Source organism: Gallus gallus, chromosome 9 (assembly GCF_016699485.2).
Source record: "Gallus gallus isolate bGalGal1 chromosome 9, bGalGal1.mat.broiler.GRCg7b, whole genome shotgun sequence".
Taxonomy (NCBI): domain Eukaryota; kingdom Metazoa; phylum Chordata; class Aves; order Galliformes; family Phasianidae; genus Gallus; species Gallus gallus.
This window is the reverse complement of record NC_052540.1, coordinates 12,827,140-12,855,063: the sequence shown is the minus strand read 5'-3', so window position 1 is coordinate 12,855,063 and position 27,924 is coordinate 12,827,140. Positions and strand designations below refer to the sequence as shown.

At 42.4% G+C, this 27,924-nt stretch overlaps 2 protein-coding genes across 54 annotated transcripts in view; both read left to right on the top strand.

Moving 5' to 3' along the window:
• The window catches only part of FCGBP (Fc fragment of IgG binding protein), a 90,803-nt gene extending 68,688 nt beyond the window's left edge, over positions 1-22,115 (top strand). For 39 of the 50 annotated variants that reach the window (XM_040705797.2, XM_040705786.2, XM_040705749.2 and 36 more), the window contains 27 exons: positions 106-189; positions 490-573; positions 872-955; positions 1,253-1,342; positions 2,334-2,581; positions 2,869-3,046; positions 4,146-4,254; positions 4,749-4,840; positions 5,403-5,579; positions 7,623-7,825; positions 8,113-8,257; positions 9,009-9,247; positions 9,762-9,926; positions 10,352-10,476; positions 11,225-11,493; positions 12,186-12,394; positions 12,835-12,976; positions 13,963-14,213; positions 14,816-14,945; positions 15,663-15,831; positions 17,038-17,214; positions 18,248-18,375; positions 19,114-19,313; positions 20,241-20,379; positions 20,682-20,813; positions 21,404-21,518; positions 21,835-22,115. In XM_040705797.2, the coding sequence (XP_040561731.1) occupies positions 106-189; positions 490-573; positions 872-955; positions 1,253-1,342; positions 2,334-2,581; positions 2,869-3,046; positions 4,146-4,254; positions 4,749-4,840; positions 5,403-5,579; positions 7,623-7,825; positions 8,113-8,257; positions 9,009-9,247; positions 9,762-9,926; positions 10,352-10,476; positions 11,225-11,493; positions 12,186-12,394; positions 12,835-12,976; positions 13,963-14,213; positions 14,816-14,945; positions 15,663-15,831; positions 17,038-17,214; positions 18,248-18,375; positions 19,114-19,313; positions 20,241-20,379; positions 20,682-20,813; positions 21,404-21,518; positions 21,835-21,988 (4,238 nt within the window). In that variant the 3' untranslated portion in view covers positions 21,989-22,115. The remainder of the gene's footprint in view (positions 1-105; positions 190-489; positions 574-871; positions 956-1,252; positions 1,343-2,333; positions 2,582-2,868; positions 3,047-4,145; positions 4,255-4,748; positions 4,841-5,402; positions 5,580-7,622; positions 7,826-8,112; positions 8,258-9,008; positions 9,248-9,761; positions 9,927-10,351; positions 10,477-11,224; positions 11,494-12,185; positions 12,395-12,834; positions 12,977-13,962; positions 14,214-14,815; positions 14,946-15,662; positions 15,832-17,037; positions 17,215-18,247; positions 18,376-19,113; positions 19,314-20,240; positions 20,380-20,681; positions 20,814-21,403; positions 21,519-21,834) is intronic. The other 11 variants (XM_040705791.2, XM_040705780.2, XM_040705755.2 and 8 more) reach the window with 6 other exon arrangements.
• A 2,373-nt stretch (positions 22,116-24,488) lies between these two features.
• On the top strand, positions 24,489-27,308 carry HRASLS (HRAS like suppressor). 4 transcript variants are annotated; one of them, XM_046898494.1, is made up of 4 exons: positions 24,489-24,546; positions 25,208-25,412; positions 25,621-25,889; positions 26,590-27,308. In XM_046898494.1, the coding sequence occupies exons 2-4, from the start codon at positions 25,274-25,276 to the stop codon at positions 26,593-26,595; spliced, it is 414 nt and encodes a 137-aa protein (XP_046754450.1). In that variant the 5' UTR covers positions 24,489-24,546; positions 25,208-25,273; the 3' UTR covers positions 26,596-27,308. The 4 variants fall into 4 exon arrangements, with proteins under 4 accessions (XP_046754450.1, XP_004943390.1, XP_046754449.1 ...); XM_004943333.5 differs by having other exon boundaries at positions 26,172-27,308; XM_046898493.1 differs by having other exon boundaries at positions 24,489-24,739.
• The last annotated feature ends 616 nt before the right edge of the window (positions 27,309-27,924 follow it).

Here is a 27,924-nt window from a genome sequence, read left to right as displayed (position 1 = left end):
GTACCTCTGCAATCATGGCACTGGGGTATTTTGGAAGTCCTTAGCAGCTGCTTGGAATTAAACAGCATATTGAATATTATCTCTTCTCACTCTGGCTTGCAATAGGACCATCAACACCAAAACCTGGGACACCCTTGCCAGACATCTCAACACCACCTCCACACCCACTAACAACCACACCGAGCTCAGGTATTGTCATGACGCGAGCCTGTTTTGCACTGCTTCTGACAACTCTTTGGTTGGTTTCCATCAGGGTCCATGGCTAGGGGTTGGCATGGCTGTAGAAACAGGGTTGTGGTTTCCTTTTCCCCCAGCCTCGTTGTTGGGAGTGTACTTGAGTGGCACAGGTTTTTCTTACAAGAGTCCCTGTGTATGCCCTGTTCTTTGCCTATGCAGTCATGGCACTGTGGTATTTTTGAAGTCATTTGCAGCTGCTTGGAATTAAACAGCATATTGAATATTATCTCTTCTCACTCTGGCTTGCAATAGGACCGTCAACACCAAAGCCTGGGACACCCTTGCCAGACATCTCAACGCCACCTCCACACCCACTAACAACCACACCGAGCTCAGGTATTGTCAAGACGCGAACCCGTTTTGCACTGCTTCTGACAACTCTTTTGTTGATTTCCATCAGGGTCCATGGCTAGGGGTTGGCATGGCTGTAGAAACAGGGTTGTGGTTTCCTTTTCCCCTAGCATCGCTTCTGGGATTGTACTTGATTAGCAGAGTTTTCTTTGAAGACTCCTTGTGTATGCCCTGTTCAGTACCTCTGCTGTCATGGCACTGGGGTATTTGGGAAGGGTGTACTGGCAGCTGGGAATGAAACAGTATGTTGATGCTAAGCTCCACTACCTCTCTCTTGCAATAGGACCATCAACACCAAAACCTGGGACACCCTTGCCAGACATCTCAACGCCGCCCCCACACCCAATAACAACCACACCAAGCTCAGGTATTGTCATGACCTGAGCCCATTTTGTACATTTTCTGGCATCTCTTTTGTTCGATTCCTTCAAGGTCCCTGGCTAGGGTTTGGAATTGCCATTTTAAGGGTCTATACTTTGCTTTTCCCCCAGCCATACTGCTCGGGGAGTACTTGATTGGCACAGTTTTTTTAGAATAGTTACTGTGTATATTTTGTCCTGGGTTAATACTGTCATGGCACTCAGGTGTTTGGAAAGGGTGTACCATCTTCAGGGGGTAAAACTGCATATTGATTCTAATTTCTGCTATACCTCTCCTACAATAGGTCCATCAACTCCAAAACCTGGGACACCCTTACCAGACATCTCAACACCACCTTCACACTTACCAACTCCATCACCTACACCAAGTTCCAGTGAGTTTTTCACTTCACTATCTCTATTTATCTGTGGTAATTTTTGCCATTATAGAGAATTTTGATGCAATTTGTGTCAGGCACTTGGAGCAAATGTCTCATGATGAATCAGACCTCCTTTAACTCTGATTTATTGCAGTTCCATCAACCCCAAAGCCTACAAGCCCATATCCTGACAGCTCTTCTAAGCTTCCCCAAATGCCATCCACACCCCAGCTAAGCTCATGTGTTTTTGTTTCCTATTTCCTTTTTCTTTTTTGCCTATTTTACCTGTTCAGTTTTCTTACTTCAGGTCTAACAGCCGAATTAACAGAGTTATGCTGGAGTGTCAGAGGTTTTCCTTAATTTCTATAATTGATATAACTACAGAACTCTAGACAGCTGGTATTGCAGCAGTTCATTCCAGCTGCCAAAACAGAGGAGCCAGTCTTGTAATGTTTTTGAGTAGATTATTTCTATATATTCAGAGATAGCCTTTCAGAATTGGCCACTGCAAATTCACTGTTCCAGTTTATATACTGATGTCTTAATATCCTTTTTCTCATATTTCTTCATTGGCCTCTAGCAGAGATTTCTGGTACACCAGAGTACATACTCTTTTGGGGTACAAAGACTGGAATTTAGCCCAGGTTTTGGAATGTCTTGTTTTCAATCTCAAGGTAGTTATTGGCATGAAAATCCTATTTATTTGGATGTTCATGATTCAGATCAACTTCTAGGTATCATGTTTCATATGGTGTGTCTCTACTATACAGAAAATGAGTCTCTGGATCAGATGGCTTGCTCTTCATGAATTGTCACAGAATGTGGGTGACTTCCAGTTATGGTAGAAGGGTGTTCTCTCCTGTGAAAAGTTTGCATACCTCCTTTGCACTCTGTTCTTGACTGAAGCCATCACTATCACAACTGAACAGCAATTAGGAAGTGAAACAAAGTGACTGCAGCATTTACAGCAGAGATTCAGAGGAAACTATTCTGTCTTTCTTCCCAGGCCATGCTTCCTGCAGTGCCTCTGGGGATCCACATTACAACACTTTTGATCACAGAGTTCATAATTTCATGGGAAACTGTTCTTACACCCTCTCCAAAGTGTGTAACATCTCTCAGAATATTCCATACTTTGATGTGTCCACAACAAATGAGCACAGAGGATCCAACACCAAAGTCTCTTATGTGAAGTCAGTGCAAGTGGAAGTCTATGGCTACCAGATTTCTATGCTGAAAAGCAAGAAAGTGAATGTAAGAAAATACTTGTTTGAAATACATCTTTAAACTAACATGCAGATAATTAATTTTTTTTGTTGTTTGTTTGTTTGTTGTAGAATTTATAGTAATTTTTCTCTTGTCATTGGATACATGTACCTCTTTTAATGAGATTTCAAAAAAATTTGCTAAGGTGAAATATTATCTAATTGTGTCCCATTCTCTTTGTGCACAAAATGACATCTTTCACTAAACTATTCCAGTTGCTTGTAGTTGGATTAGTTTCAGCAGCTATACACTAACTTTTACAACTTGGTTTGTAGGTGAATGGCAGCAGAATGAACCTACCCATCTTTATTGAAAAGAAAATCAGTATTCAAAACAGTGGTAGTTATGTTCTCTTGGAAACTGACTTTGGACTGTGGGTGAGATATGATGGAAATCACTATGCAGAAGTCTCTGTGCCATCTGATTACAGTGGCCTGCTCTGTGGCCTGTGTGGTAAGTCACAGAACTAATCACTTTTTAGTGAGTTGTATAGACTAGTGGTTACTTAAACCTTTTTCTTAGTTTCATACTTAATCTACATAAAACCACCATTTACCAAAGGAACTAGAATTTACAGCAGCAAAGAAAAAATACTGATTTTTTTCAGTCTCTGCACACTGTTACAAAGCATCAAGTGACATGTTATCTGTCTGGAATGCTTTGAAGTATAGCTACAAATAATATTTTTAGCTGGATTAAAAAAAAAAAAAAGCACAAAACTCACTTATCAGTGTAAATTAGAGTGAGTAATGATTCTATTCTACCTTAGATAGGTAATGTCTAGAGTAAAACAAAGCAATGAAGGAATCAAGTATGGATGATCCTCAGGTGATAGACTTGATGAATAAGATTAAAAAAAAATGTAGTTTCAAAAATTCAAATGCCACAAAACATTAACATACAACACTAAAGATAGAACCCTTTGAGAGTCCTTTGAGAAAGAACAGGTCAGACACAAAGGGCACATTCTACCACATTCTTTTACAGTAAGAAGTTCTTTTACAGTAAGAACACAAAGTAACTGAGAGTCACAGATGGTTTTTGTAGCTAATGAGAGTGAAGTGCTAGTAGCAATCAGTCATTTTTCATCAGTCACGTTGGCAATGCCTGAATCTGAGCAGGTTTAGTTGGAACAACATTCTGTAATCCAGTTGATTACATGAAACATACTTCAGGATGGAAATGGGATTGTAGAAATTGTAAGAGTAGCTTGTATTATGAGTTTCTGATTTTCTGATTATTCTTTGATCTTGATCATCTGAAATATTCTAGTTAAATTACCTCTGTGTGGTTGTTTCTCACTTTCAATTCAGGAAACCTACCCAAGGATGTAATGATGCAAATGACAATAATATTTGATTTTTAGTCCAACACTACAGATGAGATCCAAATACAAGTACTCTTCTTATTTTGCCCGGTGCACATTGGCATTGGATATAAACTCTCACTAGTTCATTGCATTTTCCTTTATAGCCTGAAATCTATGTTTGTTCTACAGGTGTGAACTTCATGTATCCTATAAATCCTTTTTTTTTTTTTTTTACCCTTACAGGTAATTATAATGGTGATCCAAATGATGACAACATAAAGCCCAACGGTGACACTGCAAGTAATTCCAATGAACTTGGACAAAGCTGGCTTGTACCTGAGAATAACACCATGTATGTACAGGAATCTAATCACATTTGCTAATCAAGCTCTATGAAATCAAATATCTATCCATTCACTGGCTTTGTCATCCAGGTACTACTCTGCATCTTCCAATTACCCACTAGAAGTACGGAGCTCCCTCTTCTTATTAAAGAGGGAATGAGAAGAGGGGTTGCATCCTTTAAGCCTTGTTTTCCAAAGCAAGAACTGTTTATGGGAGTCAGGAGTGATTGCTGTCCAGATCCCTGACTGGAAATCATTAACTTACAGGATCCCATAGCTCTTTTTTTTTTTTCAGCAAGAACAGTCTTTTGATTGGCCCAAAAGGCATTGAAAAGGGCATTCATTCAGAAATGGGCTCACATCATCCTTTCAAAAAAGCTAGATAAATTTTTCTGACTGTAACAAAATGCACTGTTATGTGGGGTTATTGTGCGTCAGAATTCCACAAAAGATCTGGTAATAAGAGATGTATATAAACACTTCATTTTTTTGCTTTCCCAAGGTGCTCTGTCGGAACAGAAGACCAATGTGATGCTGTGCTGGAGAGTGAAGCAAAGAAGAATACAGCATGTGGCATGATCACAGACCCAACAGGTAGAATGCTTGTAGCTGTCTTTTTACCCATGGTTCTGACCTTACACTGAATGTGTATAAAATATCCAGTGCCAACGGCCAAATCATAGGTCAAGATATGTCAACTGATGAGACAGTGCCAAGATGTTCATGTAGATTATGTGAAAATGATCACCAGAAACCATAGCTGCTCTTTGATTTGTAGTGACTTGCATTTTGCTTTCTAAATGAAATAGTTCAGAGGGCACTGTCATTGCATAAATTATAGATACTTCATCTGAAATTCTGTAGATGTTTCCTGCATTAGAGATTCCCTGAAGTTGCTTGTAATTATTGGTTTGCCTAGCCAGCAGGTCCTAATTTATGTATGCTGTGTTGTGTAAATCACACTGGGAGAAGAAACAAGCCTGATCCAGAGGGCCAGGTTTTATTGTATGTGCTCATTTTCAAGTGTTGATTTAACTTACTAAACAAAGTCAGCCTGGAGCACTCAATACATTTGCCATGACAGACAATAGATGCTGATGGTGATAAATTCCCCATTTCTTTTCTGTCCTCTATATATCTTTCTTTGTTTACACAGGAATCTTCAAGGATTGCCACAACAAAGTGCCTCCCGAAAATTTCTTCAATAATTGTGTTTATGACATGTGTTTCACTGAGGGACAGGCAACATCCTTATGCTATGGACTGCAGGCCTACGCCGAGTCATGTATCAATGCTGGAATATGTATAGAGTGGAGAAATGCTACTCTTTGCCGTGAGTGCTGTGGTTTATAAATATTTATTCTGTATTTAAACTTTAAATTATTCACATTCTCCTCTATCTTTTTCATGTATGATGTTTCAATATATGTAGTGCTTCGAGTTTAGTCTTTTGGTATGTCGGGAGTCATAATTCAATAATTTTCATGAACTTTCGATACATTTTAGTCTAATTCTTCAAATATTTATAATTTCCTATTAGTTTATTGGAAAGTTTGGATTATAGTCAGTTGTATCTCTTGTGAGCTTCTGCACTGGGAGAGTAACTATTACGTTGCTTTGCTGAAAATCCACCATTCGCAATACAAACATAGCTGATATTTGTAGGCTCTCAATATTCATTGATGGCCTTTGGAGAAAAATTAGTTTAGTAAGACATTTTAAGAAACAAGTGTTTCTAGGAAGTTTACAGAAGTATTCTCATTTATCTCCATACTAATTATGTTTGGAATAATATTATGACAGGAGCTGCTTGGTAAAAGAATGACTTTAGAATGGCCTTTGATTAAAAGCACACATAAGTCAGCCCTAGGGCAGAGCACTGGCCTTTTGTCTGTAAAGAGAAGACAGAAGAAGAAAATAGCTTTGAGGCCCCCAACTCAGATTAAAAGTACAGACTTCCAGGCTCTACAGTCTAAGGCCATATTCCAGGACCTAAATACCTACAGCTTAGTTATGGTGTTAGAGAAGATGATTGCTCAGTCACATTAGTAGGACTGTCTCTCAAATGCTCCTTCCATCAGTTGTTCAAATAAAAAATCAATTAGAAATCTGAAAAGGATAGATGACTGGTGGTGTTGGCTGTAAATGTCTGACAGGAGTAAGAGATCCTGCTGCAGTTATGGAAGTGAATGAGACTCACATGTGGTGATTTTTCATGGATCGTCACAAAAATACTATTTGGTGTTTTTTTCAAACCACAGGAATAGACAAATGATTCAAGACTTTTGTAAAATACAGTATTTTCCCTGAGGGGTGTGAGAGCACAATGTATTTTCTCAGGGGGTCTCAATGGAAAAGAATCTGATTTTTAGGTCCATTTTTAAATGTGACCGGTGTTCAGATAGTAACTGCAGTAACAGAGACATACCATCTGATATGTGAAGAGATGCTTCTACTCCCTTAATTGAGTGACTTGAGTAGTCAGGAAATAACAGAGCTCAGAGGAGTGAAATGCTTTATTTAATCCCTGGATATGAGTAGCCTTGAGAGTTGTGGTTCAAACTAAACCTTTATGAAACTTACTATTGTCCACTATACTGCTGAAAATGAAGTTTAGATCCATGTAATGCAAACTGGCTTTGTAAAGATGTAATCCCTCCTGCAGCCTTATATCTTCCCTGGCCAGCCCCAGCTTTCTAACCAGCTCCTCCCCATTCTCTCTTTTCTGTCTTAAATTGCCCAAAGGTGGGAAGACAGAACATACATGGTTCTGACTCTGATGAAACTTGAAAGCAGTGCCTCAGCAACTTTTATCTGTCATGACATAGCTGCATTGTACATACTTAGGGGTTTTATCTTTTCCATGCTCCTCTTTTCCATGGCCTCCCTACTGCCCTCTGTCACCTACTAGTGATCTTCAGGGCTTTGAACATAGCTAAGCTGTTTTCAGAAAAGCTACCAGACAGCTCTGCACTGCTGCTGTAATCCTGTTTAGATACTAAAGGCAGCCAAAACCAGAAGGATTAGAGTTTCCAGCACATCTGGATGTCTTTAAACCTCCAGAAGGATTACAGAATGAAGCACATTTAGGTCTGTATGATCATGTCAGCCCTACACTCAAGGCAAGACTGCAATGTTTGACTTCCTATGTGAGATAGGTGCAGGGTGGCCTACTGGTCTTGCCCACCACTGCCAGATGCCACCCACCATCTCACTGTTCAAGAAGACTCTTGGTAATCTGTAGTCTCCAGTGTCAGACTCTCCAACAACAGTTTTCCTAATTTTCAGAAGCAAACAGTAGAAATGAAAGCATCGGTATAATTTTTATAAAAATGTTGTCATTTTTAGTGATCTTATTTTTTCCTTTTTCCTCCAGCAATATCCTGTCCTGGAGGCAGCATCTACAAAGGCTGTGGTACTAGGTGTCCCTCTACTTGTGTGAACTCCTCGGCTGCTAGTACCTGTAGTTCATTGCCAGTGGAGGGTTGCTTCTGTAAGGATGGCTATGTTCTGAGTGGAGACACATGTGTGCCAGAAAGCAACTGTGGTTGTGTTGATGACAAAAACCACTATCATGAGGCAAGTTACCATAGACAATATTTAAAGAAAAAGAAAAAAAAGAACGAACAACATGTCTTAATTGCTATCATTGTGAGAAAAAATACTATCACAATTGCTATTTACACTGTTAGTAATAGCAAAAAAGATTCACTTTTCCAGCCTTCTTGATCACTGAGTTCTGTTGTCATAAGTGAGTAAATGATCACATATTGTGCACATTCAAATACTAGTAATTTGATTGTCCCTTATGGCATTACTATCCTATTTATCTTATAGTATATAATTCTACATATTTTTCCCCTCAGCTGGGTGAAAGCTGGTTCACCAATTATTCCTGCACTGAACGCTGCACTTGCAATGCTAATAACATGATTGCTTGTTCATCCTGGGAGTGTGGAGTACGAGAGGAATGCAGTGTTAAGGATGGTGTGCTGGGCTGTCATTCCAGTGGTAAGTCCTCCCAGAAAATTCTTCTCAGTGTCAATTCTATGATTAGATTCTTATTCTCTCTCTAACTTTCTCATAAATACATTCTCATATGTGATGGCAATGATAATTCCAACTAACTGCTGCCAGTGGTAAGATACAAGAAGACATGATGATCTATCTTGTGGTCACTGATTCCCTTCTTCTGTAATTGATATCTGCAAAAATTGATGCTGCCTAAGAGCCTGTAAGGTCCCTTGGATTCTTTTTGTCTTGATCATACAAATTCAAGAAACAAATCACCAGTGCTGCAAGTTCTAAATTTGGGACTGAGAGCCATTTCTGAGAGAGTGTTTGTTGGCAAGTTTCTTACATAATTATGTATATAGATACATATTTATTTACATTCATATTGATACCTATATTTACTCATATATTTAGGTATTCTCAAATTGCTACATAGGAAAGCTCTGGATTACTCTTAATTAGCATGCATTATGGATACAGCAGCATATAGAAGCAGATAAACAGGTTAATTTGTTGCCAAGTTGCCAGTTTGTATGTAATTTTTAATTAAATTTAGGAGATACCTACTGGAAATTTCTCATTACCAGGTAAATGCCATTGACATGAACCTGAAATACTTCTATGAAAGTTTCTCCTTGTAATAGTGATGAGGATTAAGTTGCTGCACTAATACAAATGTCTATGGTCAGTTGAGTCCATGGTAAAATCCAGGCCAAAGTCCTTAGATCTTTCTTTTTTTCACTTTCAGGCCAAGTAACGTGTCAGGTAGCAGGAGATCCCCACTATTTCACCTTTGATAGATTGATGTACACATTTGTGGGTACCTGCACCTACACTTTGGTTAAGTCTGTCAGCTACAATGTCAACCCAATAACCATCCTTGGCAAGAACGAAGACCGAGGGCTAAGAGGAGCCACATACCTGAAAGAAGTCTACATTGATGTGTATGGTACACGAATCACCCTTCGGAAAAGCAAAGAAATCCTGGTAGGTGTTGGCGCTATTTATTCCAGCAAGAATTATCTTAAAATTAGCTCACTACAGTAGCTGTAGGAAAAAGGACATCTATGTTTCATAAGAAACGTGTATGCATATCCTTAATAATTACAGGCACCTCCCTTAAGTTGATGTTGTGGGGAAATATAATTCCTGACTATTTCCCAAGGCTTGTCTTCTCGTTTCATTGTTCTATTTGCTATTTCTTGGAGGTGGAGCCCAGAGCCTCCAGATCTGAGAACTGTTTTCTGAACTAAAAAATGTACCTCCCCACTTCAGTAACTGTTGTCAGGCCAATCACCTATAGCTATAATCACCAGAGCCCTGCCCAGCTCACCTCAGCTGAAAAGCTGATTTTTGCAACCTGTAGGTGGAATATGTAATAGTGAAAGTGTGATGAATCTAAAACTGTCAGAGTAATCTTCAGCACTCCAAGGAATGTAGATTCAAGCAGAAAAGCTTTCATGGGAGATCATCCATACTGACAAATGATTTATGTTTCCAGCTGAACAGTGAGAGGGTCTACACTCCAGTGGAGAACCGGGTGCGGGGGGTGTCCATTGGAAATATTGGCAATTACCTAGTAGTGGAAACAGACTTTGGTGTGATAGTCAAATATGATGGCGATGACCACCTGGAAATAACTCTCCCACAATCTTACTTCTCAAAGGTAAGATTTAATTTGTAGACATATTGGTATTCTTTCAAAACCACTGCTTGTGTATTTATTTTCATTTTCTTTGTTCTTGTATTTTGCTATTGCATCTTTCTTCACAGCTGTATTGTAACACAAGTCATTTTTTCCCTATTTCTTCTCTTCGCACCAATTTCCTTGTGTTCCAAATGAGAACTGACAGAAAATGACACAGCTAGGGGAATACATCCAGCTTATAGAATTACATGGTTTGAAGTCTTAGGGTATCATAGTGTCTATTTATTTTCTACTGTGCAATCAGTATGTCTGAAATATTTAGTATAAGATTGATTGTCATTAGTGTTTCAACCTTATCATTCCAGAGGCAATGATTAAGAACTTACTGGGGAAGCTGGTGCAGAGCAGATTGTTTTTAGAGTATAGTTCTTGTTTGCTTGCAGGTACAAGGCATGTGTGGTAACTTCAACGACAATTATAAAGATGATCTGTCCTTGCCCAATGGTACACTTGTCAGTGTCACACAGTTTGGAAATAGCTGGAAAGTAGAAGAAGACAGTGATGCAGGGTAAGCATTACTTCATACCTTCCATCTTTCTTTGGAACGGTCTTCCTCTAATTGCCTTGTCTACTTTATGACTTTGTAATGTACAGTATGTATGAGATTTTAGTCTTCTTCAGTTAAAAGCTCAAAAGAAAAAAAGCCATCACCACCAGAAATCACCGTACAGGCCAGATGGAAACCATAGCCATTTTACTGTGGACACACACACGTGGGGAATTAGGCTTTGGAGTAGTCCACAGTGTGGACACAGCTTACGTTTATTTTACACTGAAAAACATACTTAGAACAGGAGAATGGAGTTCAGGAACAGTGATGGCCAGCTGTTCCCTAAGGTACAGAGAGCCTAGCATGGTAACACAGCTTGTACAACCATGGGTTCACCAGCCAAAGCCCATGCAGAGTGTCCACAGAAGGCAAGCAGTGTGTGTGCCCGAGGGTGGCAGCCAGACTCAGCAAAGAGTCCAGGTCACCACACAACTTCGCAGAGATGAGGCAGGTCCAAGGTCAAGATGGGAAATCAGTCCTCTTGTCAGGGTCAGGTTCAGTGAGCATAACCAAGGTCAAGAAACAGCATAGTGATTGTCATGCACATCTACTGCTGCTACTCTTCCAGCCATAGACAGAAGTAAGACTGCAGTCTCCAGCACTATTTATTTAGTACCTTTCAGTGGCAACAAACATTCCAGTTTCTGTCTCAGTCTCACATTTGCCTTTGAAACTCAAGTGCAGCTGTTTCTGTGCTTTCTTGCAGTTGTTTGTCAGACTCAAGAGAAGATGATGTTCCTCCTTGCACTGATGAGAATAAACCAATCATTGAAAGTCAGTGCAACGTCCTAAAATCAGACAAATTCAAAGCATGTCATGATCTGGTGAATCCCGAAGACTTCATAAAGATCTGCACCTATGACATGTGTCGATATGATGGCATGAAGTCTGCCCTCTGTGACATAGTTCAGTTCTATGTGGACACCTGCAGGAATCAAGGCATCACCATCACGTGGAGGAATAGCACATTTTGTCGTAAGTGCAAAAGAAAGTGAAAAAAAACAGAAAATTGGATGGCTGACAGCATAAGACAGATGAGCAGTATTAGGTAGACAAGTTATATAAAAGATAATTAAGACAAAATATTCAAAATAAACAATTCTGTTGTTATGATTTTATGACTTGACTATGTTGCTGAACTGTTTGCATGCTGAACTAAACCCAGTGATAACAACTAGATGAGTTGTGGGTGATAGTGTGGAGCTAGAATGGTTTTGGTAGCCAAATGAATGTCTTGAGATACTGCAGTGAGTCTAAAATGGAGAAATAATAGAATCACAGCATCATTTATGTTGGAATAGATCTTCAAGATCATCAAGTCCAACTACAATAACCGTAGTATAACCAGAAGTAAAAAACCAAATGGGAAACTGAACTGAACACAGGGATCAAAGCCACTTGCTGACAATTCAGACAGTTGCTTATTAGGGGCCAAGTTCTTGGATTAATTTCCATTGTATGTGCCACACTCCATCCATTCAACAAAGCTACCATCTAATTATGAAAAAAAGAAAGAAAAGAAGAAAAAGTTTTTGTTTGATGATCAAAATGATCTATAAGAAGGCAGAACTACACCACTATTTTACAGGCCAAGTTGAAGATATCAGGCAAGAACATTTGTTTTAACGTGTTTAATAACACTACTTCTATTCTCTTCACCCACACAGCATTGCCCTGTCCATCCCACAGCCATTACACAGCCTGTGCCTCTGCCTGCCCATCAACATGCAATGACATTTTTGCCTCATCCCTTTGTGAGAAGACAGAATCATGCACAGAGGGCTGTGAGTGTGATGATAATTATGTGCTCAGTAATGACAAGTGTGTTCCTCTCAGCAACTGTGGCTGCAGGGATGATGACAACAATTACTACAGTGTAAGTAGTCCATTGTAGGGTAAATTTCTGACTGCAAAACTTGCAGGAAATTGGTTCTGTGTCCAACAGAATGAGAAAGAAAAGTCTTCAGGGTCTACCATTTTAAATACATTTCATTTGCTTAGCAAAAGCTATGGGCTTAAGTTGGTAGAGGATGCACGAATGTGGTCGTTTGCACCTTGAAGCCAAAATTGAGACATACTGGAAAGTTGACAGCGTTAATTGGGTGGTATATCCTATTCCTGTTATGTGTTCCAATTCCCTTGTGGAAGATAAATGGACTGAGATTGCCCCCCCCCCCCCCAGCTTCTTGATAAGTTTACACCTGGATTGAGCAGTTGTGGAATGGCCAGCAGGATGCACCTAGCCAGACTCCACTCGTTTTGCTACTGACTTTCTATTGCTCAGCACCTTGGTAACATACCACAATTTGTGTCCAGGCTGGGGAGACCTGGATTACTCCACACTGCACCGAAAGATGTCAATGTCAGCAGAATGGTGTCATCAGATGTCAGAGTTACGGATGTGATTCTAAAGAAACCTGCTTGATCAAAAGTGGAAAATACAAGTGCAATCCAACAGGTATGTGCAGGCAGATCTTCATCTGCTATTCCATGAAGACTAGAGAAGGAGGATTGATGTGAATGTCCATTCTTTATTCCATGTCACTTCCAACCCTTACGACATGAAAAGACAGGTCTGACAGGACTACTGATGAAACATTATTAAGCACAAAAAAAGGCCTCATTTATCAGAATAGAAAGTTACAGTACAAGACAGGGAATTTGTAGAGAGAATTAGAACAAGAGTTTGAAAATCTATGTACATCTAGAAACTTGGCAGATTATATATATATATATCCACTGCATTTACTAAAAATAAAAGTCTAATATATACATCTATTAATCCTTTGGCATTCTTTTTTATTTTCTTCACTGCATATTGATTTGAAAATATGAAAAATAAAGGCAAAACAGGACAGAGCAGATCACAACAGATACTTAATAGCCAATCTTGGTGCTTTTCATCCAGTACTTGCTTTGGCTAAGCTTTTACATTGAGGTGTCGGCCCTGCTATGTTATGATTAATCCCATGTTCTCATTGTAAATTGGACAGTTTAGTTGGTAGCTTGTTGCCTAACACCTCTACACATGAATTTTCAAGAATAGGATGGCATAGGTCCTACTGTATTGATGATCAGATGATCATATTGCTGAGGATTATGAAACCAACATCTTTACAAGCCCACTGCAAGCCGTCCTGTGTGGCAGTCATTCCTCTGCAGAGGACTGATGTGTGCAGCTTAGTGCCTATAAAAGCAATAAACCCTAATGCCGTGCTTCAGTTCTATTGGTTCCCACTGGTTCTCAGCAGAAGAATAAGTTTCTCTGGTTGGCTTTCTGTCTGAGTACCCATTTGCTAGGGTGATGCCTGAGCACCCGTCTTTGTTTTGAGAGGATTGCATGTTAGCAGCAATTATTTATATCTAAACTGTATTAAGCAGATTTATGCATAAGATTTGGTACGTGCATTCAAGTTGGAAGGCAATTAAACTCTTTTTCTTTAGGTTTTGGCAAGTGCCGGATCATAGGCGATCCACATTATATCACATTTGATGGTTTGGTGCACCACTTCCAAGGGAAATACACGTATATTCTGACTCAGACCATCCCTGACCTACCTGATACTCTGACACAGTTCAGCGTCGAAGGCGTGAACTATCCTCTTCGTCTAAACCGACGCATTACTTACTTGAAAGAGATTATCATCAACGTTTACAATCACGAAGTGCGATTCAGGCAAGGCAAGCAGATACTGGTAAGTCTCTCACTAACTGCAGAGCACAGACAAAGGTTCTCCTTTGTAGTAAAACAGATAAATTAAAGGATTGTTCTAAAGAGTATTAAAGCTAACAGTGTTATTACAGCAGTACTGTGGGGCAAGCAAAAGTGTGATTTCAGTTGTGTTCTTTTTTTCTAAAGCTGTGAAAGATAGATTCTAGTTAGAATGAATAAATAAATGGACTTCTAGGAATAAAATACCAAATATCCAAACCTTACCAAAAAGCCACATAAAATATGATCAGTGGTAGGGACAAGTGTGAATTATGCTGGCAAAACTCAGTTTCTGTCCTCTTTGTTGGTCCATAATAGCATACTTGGGCTCATACATGCATTTTTGTTCAGTACTGGAAATCTCTCAGGAATGATAATGATGTAAGAACACTGTGTCCAGATCACTTTCCTTAATATATGATTTTGTTACTTTAAAAGTGGAATACTGTATTTTTTACCTGGTTAAAATATCTTATATATTTATCATAAAACCAGAAAAGAGGAATGCTCTTTTGTAGCATTTACCTGCATCAAAGCCACATACGAATTTGTATTATAAGTATTAACTTATTCTTTCCCTTTTAGTTGGATGGTGTAAGGGTGAGAGCCCCTGTTCGTCCCCATGATGGTATTCGTATATATCAGAGGACAACAAGAATTTACCTGGAGACAGATTTTGGCTTATACCTGAGCTACGATGGTGATCAAAATGCAGGTAAGTGATACTAAAACAATCAGCAGGAATATTTATGCACCATGTCAAAAAATGTTATCATTACAAAGTAGGTCTAAACCCAAGATAAAATTAGAAATTTTCACCCTTTAAGTCTGTGGTTCTTTGTGACATGAACTTCCAGAAAACTGAAACAAAAATTATTTCTCATGGAAGTTGGCATTTCTCTATCTGGATCCATCTGAATTTAGGAGAAATTGTATGTGGAGTCAGACTGTTCTACTACTTTTAATGTTAGGTAAGGTCTGAGTGATGGAAACAAAAGCAAATTACTTTAAGCTGCTGATCAGGACGATGGGGAAAAGTCTGGATCTGCCCCTTTCCCAGCTTAACCCAGTTACAGGACTGAGGTCCTCAAGCTGAACAACTGAGAGTGCATTCTTTTACATGCTTCCTCTCAAGCGTGTTCCAGATAATCCCATTCTTTAGTGTTTCTCATCAGAACTTTCATATCATGCATACAGAACTCATTCATGTAAGCTGAAAACACATTACCTCCTCTATCCAAAGTGGAGCTACCCCTGATTTACAATGTAATGCAGCCATGGTATTTCTGATGATTTCAAATCCTTCATCACACTACCAACTGTAGTCTGAATAGTGGAATTCAGTACTTCACACTTCTTTCCACCTCCTCCATATACTCGGAAGAAAATATTTCTTTGTAATGGCTATTTTTTTTCCTTTGAACTTTCCTAGATATAAAGCTGGCCAACACCTACAACAACAGAGTAGAAGGTTTGTGTGGTGACTTTGACGGGAGACCTAGAAATGACTTCACAAACCCAGATGGTGTTTGGCTGAAGAATGTGAATGCATTTGGTGAGAGCTGGAAGGTTCCTGTGAAAAGAAGAACCTCTCGATTCAGGTACCTAATTTTCTACTTAATATCCCTAGCAAACACAGCAACTGGAAGTGAGGAAATTAAGCCATAGTTAATATTCAGGTCTAACTATGCAGTCAGGTTTCTGTTACTTCTTCCCTTAGTCTGCATGTGGGGACTTTTCCTGCTCAACACTAAGGTGAAATATCAGTGCTTTTCTATCTTGCCAAGACAGGACTGAGCTCTCAGTGCATTGCTCTAGTTCAGCTTCCTTTGGAGTCACAGCCATTACAACAGCTAGAGCACAGGGATAAATAAGGTATCTGCCAAGCCCATGGGTCCTGGCAAAGATTAAATGCATCATTTGCTGGATGGACAGGCAGATCCTGATTCAGTGTCATCCTTCTCTCTGGAACATGAAGGCACCTTCAAAATCCATCAGGATGAATTCACAGTTCCTCACAGAAGAGATTCTTCAAGTGTCTAACTTCCTTACTTTCATGACTACATTGGGTTTTCTGCTAGTACAAAAAAAAAAAAAATACCTGGGACATTCTTTTGAATAAAAATCAGTGTGATATTTGTGATCAGGCCAAACTGCCCTATTTAGTCCATACAGAACACTGAAGCAAGGAACTAAGTTTTCTTCTCTCCTTCCACCTTTTCAATTTGCTTTGAAAGGTTTTTGAGTAGCTTAACCACCAACAGAAATTACTGTATTATTTGTTTTTTTCCAGTACATGAATAGAATTGTATTCATTTCAGGATATAATCTGGCTGCAAAAACCTGTCCAGCAGGATAGTAGAAAGCAGCATGTAGGCTAATGTTGAGCATAGGGAGGCTCTGGAAGCTATACCTGCAGAAGAATTCTGACACTTCAGACATGCTCTTCAGTGAAAGTGAACATACTTCCAATAAATGGTAGTCTACTCCAGCTGCCTAGCATTCAATTATTATAGAATGGATTAGGTGAAGGAGGCCTGGATGAAACCTATGTCATATAGAATGTCCATGGAGATAACAACATCTATTGTTTTTTATTTAAAAACTCATATATCTCTGAAATGGTAGGAATTATTCTAGTACATCTTTGATTTGCTTTATATACTCATTTCACATTCAGTATAAATATTGAGAGAGAAATAAGCTGACACTTCTATCAAAAGGCAGAAATGCTGTTACTTGCAAATTAGTGCTATGAGTGCTGGATGTACAGAGATCTGGTGGTTTCATAATGACTTCATTTCCAGGCGAGAAACCATTGTGGAAGATGAGCCTGATGAGGAACCAGATACAGGGCTCTATCAAGGCTGCAGTGAAAATAAGCTGATGCAAGAAAACAGCACTTCTAAGTGTCAAATTCTGACTGCATTGGATGGTCCTTTTGCAAATTGTCATTCTGCAGTCCCACCAGAGCCCTATTCCACGTAAGTGTCTGCTGCAATCTGGGCAATTTTTCTCCGCACTTCCAAAACAATTTTGGAGCTTGTCTCTGGTAAGAACTGTACGTCTTCAGTTTCTAGGAGCAGAGGACAGTAAGTGTCTTTGGAGAACTGGGCCCAGAGCTTCTCTTAGTTATATGTTTAGTTCCCAATATTTGTTTGTTTGTTTTTTAAAACAAGATATGTTTTTCTCTCTATTTAGTTTCACTTTTCTGTTATCTCTAGAAAGTAGCTTTCCTCTTTACCTAAAGCAGCAGCATTGAACATTATATCTGTAGGCTGGAATTTCCACTGTGCTCAAAGTTCTCATTCGCATTCAGTGATAATTCAGTCAGTACCTGCCTCTATTAGGTTCTTCTTAGCAATTGTATTTTTGTAAAATGCAGTCTTCAAGTCAGAGCTGCAGAGACTAAAGCTGTCAGTGACAGTTCTTCAGTCTTTCACAGAGCGGTGCAAAAAACCAGTTTAGTGAAGGATAACTCACATGGCACTGGCAAGAAAGTTCCTTCTGTTCATCTGGCCTTCTAAGTACACAGTTCATACACACCTGGTTTTGAACCATATGAAACCTGTTGATAAATTCTTAGGTTTATCATTCATTCATTATCAGTCAAAGAATGGCCAAGCAGCTACCAGATTTCTTTACTCTCAGAGTTGTAAGTAATGCACAAAGATAGGTGGTGCCCACTTCAAAGCCTCTCTTAGCTGCGAGAGGAATGTGGAAGTACCTTAAACCAAACAAATGGACCACTGACTTCAGGGTCTATATCCTGATTCTTAATGTAAGCCCACTTTTCTCCTTACTCTAGAATTTCGTTGGGCAGCCTGTTTTACTTTCCTAGTGGCTGCTGTATTTTTCTGAGTTACTGTATACTTGCAGATCCCATTCACCTCAGTTCTCACTGCCTCTGAAAATCAGGCCACTGCTATTCAGATGATCAGCAAAGTTGAGAAGGTAGCAGCAGCAAACAAAAAATAAAAGGTATAGTGCATGAATGCTTTCTCATGTTGTACATAGGAACTGCATCTTCGATATGTGTGTAGAAGATGATGCTGACACGTTATGTCGCCATCTGAAGGAGTACGTGCTGGCTTGTCAGGAGCAAGGAGTCAATATGGAAGGCTGGAGGCAACAGACAGCTTGTGGTAAGTACAGGAAGAAATTGAAAGTGTGGTTTCTGCCTAAAGGACTCTCAAAATATGGGATTAGAGGTTTTTGCTAGAAGCTGTATGTCAAAGCTTCTTAGGTCTTACAAACTTTGATTCACACTTCAATCATCGTTCATAGTTTAGCACGCACACTTGCTCTTCAGTCACTGCCTCTGAGTCTTATGCTGATGTTTTGTATGAGACTCCACCTTAGAAAGCTGCTTAGGGGAGCAGAGCGGTCAGCTCCCCTGCCATGAGAAGTTCGGTGAGAAAAATAAAATGTCTCCATTCCCAACTCGTCTTTCAGACTGAAAAATGTGAAAATAGGTTTTACAATAATCTCAAACCTCTTTTTCCTAACTTTTCTTTCCCAAGCTGAGAGGTTTATCCAGGCCATACTTACCCTGCATCACCCATGGGCAGAGGATTTTGTATTTCTGATGAAACGCACTTCTCAGAGCTGTGAAACTACTCTGATGCTTTCAGTGATAGCTACTCTGTATGTGTGAGAAGTAATTTGATATTAGTGAACACCTGGACTCAGAGCACTGCATATGCATAGCTTTGAGAATGCATTTCCTTATTTTCAAGTTATTCACTTATAACTTCATTACCATTATATACATGTGAACATTTCTATGTATGTGTGTTCATCATTTTGCCCTTACAAAACAGCTCTGAAAAGGCAATGTGTAGCAGCAACCTGTTATAACTGGACTCTCCTTATTCTTACAGAGATGTCGTGTCCACCCAACAGCAAATACAACTCATGCATGACTGCTTGCCCAGCATCCTGCAGCGACATGACCAGCCCCTCTGAGTGTGAATCGCCTTGTGTTGAAGGCTGTGAATGTCTCCCTGGCTATGTTCTTAGTGACTCTGAATGTGTGCCTTACAGAGAATGTGGCTGCACATACCTTGACAAATATTATGAGGTACAGTGTCTCAGCAGGCCAGACAGCTCCCGCAGTGCTAAACAATATTTTCTTGTGCTAATTATTTTGATAATCTCTTTGTTCTCCTCAGCATGTAACTTTGCATTAGAAACAAAGAGCAATTTATTTAATAATATTCTGGTCTCTGGAGGAAGGGAGGAGAGAATACATGAGTCAGTCTGCCTCTGAAACTCTGCCTGTCAGAATACTCTGCAGGCACTTGGGGGAAGCATATGATTACACTCTGACCTCCTTGTTAATTCTTCACCCTTATTACAGTAAACAGCCACAATAGGCTCTAAAATTTACAATACGCCAGTTATAGAAAAATTCTACTGGTCACCATGGTCCCTCTCCTCTCAGTGAAGAGTGGCACAGGAGGGGCTGAGAGTCTGTAATGCTGGCTGCAGCATGAAGAGAGCCTCCGGCAAGGCTGGATTCTGAGAAATCCAGAGATTCCACCCTTCCAGCTGTGGGATAAAAAGCTTTGTAGCCAATTCAGCACTGGAGGTTTGATACAGAGAAGGCCTAAAGCAAGTAAAGATGGTGTTATGGGAGGAGGTAGACACTCTAAACAAATGGGGCTTGCCAGAGAAATGACACATGGCACCTTTGCACATCATCTTGGAGGCACAATATGATGCATTTGCCACTTTATCTCCAGCAACAGTTAGATATTGTTGGTTGTCCATATACCCAACCTGGGTCTGGGATCTCACACCTCAAATTTTCATCAAAATTCCTTGAGTTTCAAGGAGATGGATTAATGAGCTGCTTGCTTGCTTTCTGTATTCAAAGTACAAAAAAGAGAGATCTGCCATGTTGTCATTCATCAGGAAGAATCAGAGTAGCATGGGGCTCCAGTGTTCCATTCACGTTTCCCTGCCTGATTTGGATATCTTTTAACATTCACTTGCTATCTTCCAGATTGGAGAGGTGTTCACCACTGATGACTGCTCCCAGAAATGCCAGTGCACAGAGAGCTCCACTGTCACCTGCTCTAACATACTGTGTGGTTCTGATGAAATCTGTAACATTGCAAACTACACTCGTGGGTGCTACAGGAGTAAGTGAACTACTAAACTTATCATGTTTTCCTTCACTGCTAAGAAGTCTTGAGTTACTGCTTATAGGATGTGTCTGGGTCTGGGGTTGCAACAGTCTGAACAGAAGAAATAATAAGCTTTCTTCATAAGCTTACTGGAGAACTTTGTTTCTTTCCCATACTCCTGTTATCATGTACAAAATAAATAACAGGCCTTAAAACACAGGGCATGTCCAGCAGTAGCAGTGTAATCTAACCAAGAGCAGTTCTCTCAGGGCTGGATTACATGAGATTCTGATGTGTTTCTCCTTCCTTTTTGTTAGGTGGACCGTGTATGCCAAGTCCTTGCCAGAATGATGGAATTTGCTCTGAAACAACCAATGACACCTCTGATAACTACTACTGTGAATGTACAGAGCTGTACATGGGACAAAGATGCAATATTGAAAGGATAGGTAATAAAACTACTCTGGATTTCTCTGCCTGAATTACACACACCACTATAAAAAAAAAAAAAAAAAGTGTGTCATTATGGAGAAGACTGAGCTGGCTTTTAATTGCCATGCTGTGAATCAATAAGTAACCCAGTGGGAGGGGGTGTCAGATCAGTCTGGGACCTCATCACATCTTTTCAAGGGCAGATTGTATTTTAGTCATGGGCAGAGTGGAGGCTGACACTAGAAATATTCCACTACACTTTCCAACCAATTCAGTGGCACTATTCCTTCAAGTAAAAACTGGGCCTTGTACCACAAGCTGGGTGGTCATGTTGGTACTGGTATGTTCAAACAGAAAGAAGGGGGCAGGTCCTCAGCACAGAGGTATTAGAAGGCAAGACAGCAGGGCTCTGCAGGGCATACAGGACCTTGGTCTGACACCATTCCAGAAAGCCAGTTAAGTCAGACAACACAGTATAAACCAAGCAGACAGGCACGTCTGCTTCCTGTTCAGATTCCACACAGTGCAGTTTCACACTTGGAATTGAGGAGAATCTTCTGTTCTCAGTGCTCTTAGCTTATAGTGACCGGGCTCCTTTCTCCTTCAGATGACACAAGTATCCCAGAGAGTTCTCAGAGCAATACAGTTGCCATCGCTGTTGGAGTTACAGTAGCAGTGGTTGCCGTTGTCATTCTCATCACCTCTGCAGTGTATCTGTTCAGGTAAGACTATTCCCAGCTTTGCTATATTCAGCAAGGGCAAGACACTCATTTTGGCTTCTGTACACCCCCAACTCCTCTATTCCCACACCTGCAGAATCAGAAAGGAAGTACAGCGTTCAAGATATCATTTAAGGAACACGAGGGAGAGCTTTCTTCTACAGGAATGAAGATGTGCCATTCCTATTACATAACGCATATGCACCACTACCACAAAACTTAGAATTCTTTGGAATCTGACACACACACACACACCACCGTTTGACCAGATAAGAAATTAAAGATGGTTGTTGGTGTTTGTTTGTTTGTTTGTGTACAGAAGGAGGAGAAAGGCAGATGCCAACATCAATGCACGGAATTCATCTTTGCACGAGTCTGAGGATTCATCAGGTGACAGAGTACGGGAACACAATTATGGCTACGTAGTGAACGCTGCATTTGACCAAGATGAACCCCACAGTACATACCTGTAGTTAGTGTGTTTTTCTGTGTCTGTGTGTGTTTTTTTTTTTTCCCCCAATTCATACGTATTACTTTCTGCTCTTGTATTTTAATAATATTTCTAACACTTTCAGAATAATAAATAAATAATTGCATTTACTGAAGGCTTCTGAAGTTTTTCGTCTGAAATATATCTCAGCTCTCATGTTGCAGACTCAAACTGAAGCAAGTCTTAACTCACATTATACACTGTGTTGTCCACAGAGGCTGTTCAAGTAGCGCTAAGTGCAGCCAGAATTCAGTAGCAGAGTTGTACTGCACACCGTCACATCCATACCTCTGATAGAGGCACTAGCAGCAGACTGACAACGTCAGAATTAATGATAGCATCTCAGGCTGGTCGACATGAGACCACCTTACCCAAATACTTAAATAGGAGAGAAACAGATGACTGAGTTGGGAACAGTTCTGCTCTCTTGGCAAGGCATGATTGACTGGGGAGAAAAGAAAAAATAAGATAACATCAAACTCATCTGATAACAGATAACCCCACTCCATCCACCCCACTGGGAGCGCCAGTCTGAAAGAAGTAATTGTTTGAGTGACAGCAGCCTCCTTGCTGTCTGTCTGGAGTGGACAAGAATGAGGATTGTCATCGGCCCTTGCCTGTGGGTGCTAATGCCAAGCAACAAAACCTACATGAGCAATGAGATCCTGTCAAAAGTTCTCCTTGAGGTCTTTGCAAACTTCAAAGCTGTCACACTTAGAGATGTGGTTAGAGATTTGCATCAGCTCAGGCTTGGGCTCCACTAATGACTCTTCAGTAACAGAATATCAGAAGTGTTTGTGTCAAGACTTAAGCATTGTACTGATTCTGGCTGCTATAGAGCTGATTTTTATCAGAGCAGCTCCTGTGGTGCTGATTTGGATTTGTGGGGGAAAAAAAAGAAAAGAAAAGAAAACAAGAAAACAGTGTTGATAATACACCAATGCTTTAGTTATTCCCAAATGGTGCTTACACAAAGTCAAGGTCTTTCCAGTTCCTCACGTTGCCCTGCCAGAGAGCAGGCTTGCAGCACGCCAAAAGCTGGGAGGGTGGACAGCCAGGACAGCTGATCCCAATGAGCAAAGGAATATTCCAGACCACGTGACATCATGCTCAGATATAACAGGATATTGCCGCTGTTCCTGTGCTCCTGCACTGGACAGGCTGGATCTCCGGTGTTAACCCAATGTCTATGGGTTAACACCCATATGGGAATAGCTGCACTATTTATATACCATTACTCCACATGTGCAGTTTGAGATTTAGAATGCTCTGAAAACAGGTCAGTGGGGCTTCAAGTGGTTTCCCCTCACCAAAATTACCGCTTGTTGACCTTTCTGAGTGCCCAGGTATTATTTGTGATGATCTCTCCCTTCTCTAAGATCACTTGTTGTTGCTCAGCAGTTCTGCATGGACTCACGACGTAAGGAAATACGTCAGACAAGTGCTTCCTTGCCTTCAACAAGGCCTCTTCCTTCAGCCACACCTTATCTCGCCCTGCACTGGCTTCCTTTTACTCCTCTACCAAATGTTTGCTTCTCAACCTCCCTCAGCGCTGTTAGCCAGAAAAGCACTTGTAATCCCCACGGGCAGTCAGGTGGATAAAAGGCATTTTGCTCGGGTCCATTCAAGAACATGCCAGCTGTCCATGCATGCACAGCCCGGCCATCGAGGAGTGGATGTGAATGGAAAGGGGCTTTCAGCCTCACTACAGAATGAGAACAAATCAGAATGAGGGACCCCACCTGCCTACACACAAATTGCCAACGTCATGCTGTAATTTCACCACTTTTCTAAAAGGGGCTTTCCTGCCTGTTCAGCAGCAGCTTCCTATTGCTCTCCTGTACTTGCTAACAGTGCAGTTCTGTGAACGTTGAGTGCTGCTGACTGTGCTCACCTCCTGCTGTAGCTGCTGGGAGCGCAGGACACCCCACACCCTGCAGGATCACGGCTCTGGCTCTCCCAGGTAATGCAGCCTATCTGCACGCAGGTGAAGCAGATTTGGGGGTTTCCATGGATACACTTTGCTATTTCAGTATCATAGGACTTGTTTTGGGTTTCCACTGCAAAGCCTTGCAAGTGCTTCAGACTTGAAACGGGGTAATAAAGAAGGCAGAACTGCAAAGCAGTGCTCTACAGAATTAACTAATTCTTGTCAATAGAAGTCAGAAAGATGACAAATCTGTCACTACTCAGATCTTGCAAATCAACCAGCTCTCCTCCCCTGCTTGGTTCAGCTCACTCAGAGCACAAACCTGCCGGTGGCGGACCTTCCTTTCTGGCAATAGCCATGGTGTGACCGTAGCTGCTCAGCTGCGCTCGCCCACCCCTCAGCTCAGAGGACGTGTTGGGCACGGCCACGCACTCCTGTATCTGGCGGAAATCCCTGGGCCACAACATAGACACATGAAAAGCCATCCTAGACGTCTTTGCCCTAAAACGGCAACTGGGACGGGCTCGGAGCTCCACCTCCGTCTCTTCCCTTTGCCAGCAAAGTGAAGTGGCAGAGCACCGCACCGCCGCTCACGCTCAGGAGGACTCCCGGTGAGAGATGCTCGTTTACCCCTCTCCCCGTAGGGTCGCTGCACACCGGGGCATCGGGCTCAGCGACAACTCGGGGCAGAAGGCAGCCGCCCGCTCCTCGCTATTTATAGCTGCCGGGAGGAGCCTGGGGCTGGGCAGGCTTCCGCCTCCGGGCTTGCTCGGGATCGCGGCGGCAGCAGAACGGACGCAGGGGGTGAGCGGGGAGAGCTCGGGCGGACGCCTGCAGAAGGATGCAGCGCCGGGGTGCCGAGCCCCTGCGGGCACAGCCTGGGGCAATGCGGCCCAGCCGGTGTGCGAGAGAGGCTGCCATCGCCCGCCGGAGCCGGCCCGGGGGGGGCTGTTTTGGGGAGAGTCTCAATGGGAGCAGGGCTTGCCAGGGGGAAAAGCTTGGCCCCCTCATCCCAGCAGAGAGCAATGGGGTAGGGGTGGGTGCTGGAAGCTGTTGTTGGCCCGTCATGGCTTCACCCTTTGCTTCCATTGCTCAGGAGGACAAGGGTGGATTTCACTCCTTGCCCTCTGCCAGCACAGTGATTGCAGCCAGGCCCTGCAAACAGCATCTAGCTCAGCAGTGGCCAGCTGTCACCTGCCTGTGCTGCAAGTCCCAGGCACTAATGACCTCCTGACAAGCCAGCCCCCAGGAAATAACCTCTGTGTACCTCAGAGCTTCCCCCTGCTTTGGCCTGAGCTGCCCAGCCAGAGAAGCATGTCCTGAGCTGGATCTTGCAAGATGGCAGCAAACGAGAGCTTCAGTGCCGCCCACCCTGGAGATCCCCAGCCCGGGGACCTGATTGAGATCTTCCGGCCGGCATACCAGCACTGGGCCCTCTACCTGGGAGATGGGTACATCATCAACGTGACACCCGTGGGTAAGGCTGGTGGAGTGGGGTAGGTGCTTTGGGATGGCTGAGAGCACTGCTTTGTACTGAGGGCAGGTGGTCAGCTCCAGGATGGGAGAGAGGAAAGGATGGGGGTTCCAAGCCCCACAGGTGGCACCTCCAGGGGCCAGGCAGAAGCTCTCTGGGGTCTTAGCCAGCCTGTGTGGGGCCTGCCTGGCTCATCCTGTGCCTTACGCAGAGGAGGGACCGCCAGCCACGTTTGGCAGTGCTAAGTCGGTGTTCAGCCGAAAGGCCATGGTGAGGATGCAGCTCCTGAAGGAGGTGGTGGGAAACGATACTTACCGCATCAACAACAAGTACGACGGCACCTACGCTCCCCTTCCTGTGGAGGAGATCATCCGGCGTGCCGAGTACCTCATCAACCAGGAGGTGTCCTACGACCTGCTGGGCAACAACTGCGAGCACTTCGTCACGCTGCTCCGCTATGGCGAGGGGGTCTCTGAGCAGGTAGGCAATACGTGCTGCCCAGGGCCCATCCTTGTGGGGTTGGCATGGAGACACATAGTGTGAGTCCCAGCAGTGCATGGGGACAATACAGCCCACGGGCTGGGGTCCCAAGCATCACAGGCTCACAAAAGACCCTGAACCAGGAGGCTCACTGGGGTCTGGGGGTACTGCTTTTGTTCAGCCCAAGGGTGAAGGCATGGGATCACTGTTATTCATTTCATTGCCCAGATTAGCTCTACCTGTTCTTCATTCGTGTGCCTGTGTTTTGCTCCCCCTCTGCAGGCCAACCGAGCCATCAGTGCCATCGGGTTTGTGACGGCAGCTGCAGGTGCATTCTCCCTGCTGGGCCTGCTGAGGAGCCGGAGCCGAGAGAGGCAGTACTGAGGGGCCATCAGGCAGGAGCTGCCAGGAAGGAGCTGCTGGCGGCACAGGGTGGTTCATGCCCTTATTCCCAGCAATGCCTCTCTCAGAGGGCAGCCCCAGTGTGTTTGCTACAGCTGCCACCGTGGCATTGCCAGCGATGTCTGGCAGTGCTCACGAGCGAATTATCCTCGCGCCTCAGGGATCTGCTGAGGGCTTTTGGCACATACGCTGTTTTTACAGACTACATCCTGTGGGCTTTCTATGAATAACCTTTCCTAACCTGTGTGAAGGGGCATTTTTACTTCTGTTTTTAACCTTTCTTTTTTCTCCTTACCAGAAGTAATGCAGCAGCACTGCTGTTGAGGCCTGTGCAAGACTAGATACGTGATCTTAGAGATATTTTCCAACCGTAATGATTCTATGGTTCTATGGTTATAAAGAAAAGCCCCTGGGCACCTCAGGGAGGTCTTTGTGTCTGGAGTTGGGCCCATTGCACCACACTGACCAGCACGACAGATCCTTGTTCCAGCACAAGTGACATCTTCTGCCAGCCAGCAGGACAGCACAGCCCACATCCCACACCTGGAGGCTGAGCTGTGCAGCAGCTCCATGCCTACAGAGCCTCATCGCCTCTGAGCACAAAGCTGACGTGCAGCTTGTCCTAGGAGAAAGATGTTGAATGGAAGTGTGGTTTATTACTCTTCATGGAGAGTATTTGGCTTGCATGTTTGGAACTGTATTTTTTTTTGCAGGTTGCATATAGGAAATGAAATCTAACTGTGCCTTCACCACGTGCAGCTTCCTGGACTGTAAGAAGAGATGGGAGCAAGAGCTGTCAGTAAGCAGCTTGCTATTTTTGTCTGCTCTCACCATGTATATAACTGGACCAGAAGCTTTTTTTAAACAGCAGTTGTTTCAGTGCTTGAAAGAACAAAGCCAAGCCTTCTGGTCATATTTTCTAGTTAATACAATTAAATAATATTGTTGGTTGTTTTGTTTGTTTGTTTTCTAATATGGGAAATGTATTAAAATAAAACTGGGCTCTTAGTAATTCAACCTGGAAGCCCTGTTCTGTTTTCCTGTAAATGTAGCCAGAAGTTCTTTCAAGGCTAAACTTAGGAAGTGGCTGATTAATATGAGGATGAGAACAATCCCAGCATTGCTCAGCTTCCTGAACTATGCAACTGCAGAGCAGTGGTGCACATTAACCTCTGATTCTTGGCACGACTTGGATAAAGCAAGCAGCTCTGTGCAACTTTCCACCCAGCTTGCCCTCAGAACAGCAGTGTCACGTGGCACCAAAGAAAGCACTAAATTCGGGTAAGGAGGCAGCTATTCATTCCCTGGGTGCATCCCAGCCCGGCTCCAGCCTGCTGCAATGCTTGAGCTGAAATCTTCCCTGTGCTCAGCACACTGTGTCTGCAAAAACTGGCAAGGGAGGGTGAAGTGAGGACAGCATGTGCACCCTCCCACATTTGTAATTCACTCCAGAATGGAAGAAAACCAGAATTGCTTTGTAAGTGGAATTTTGCTTGGAAGCTGCAGTTTCATTTAATGCAGGATTTTGCAGTTGCACATGTGCTTCTTGGTGCAGTCAAGGTTAGGTCACTAATTGGGTCATCGAGCCCCATGGGTGCAGTGACAGGGTTTGGTGGAGCAGTGCCTAAGTGCT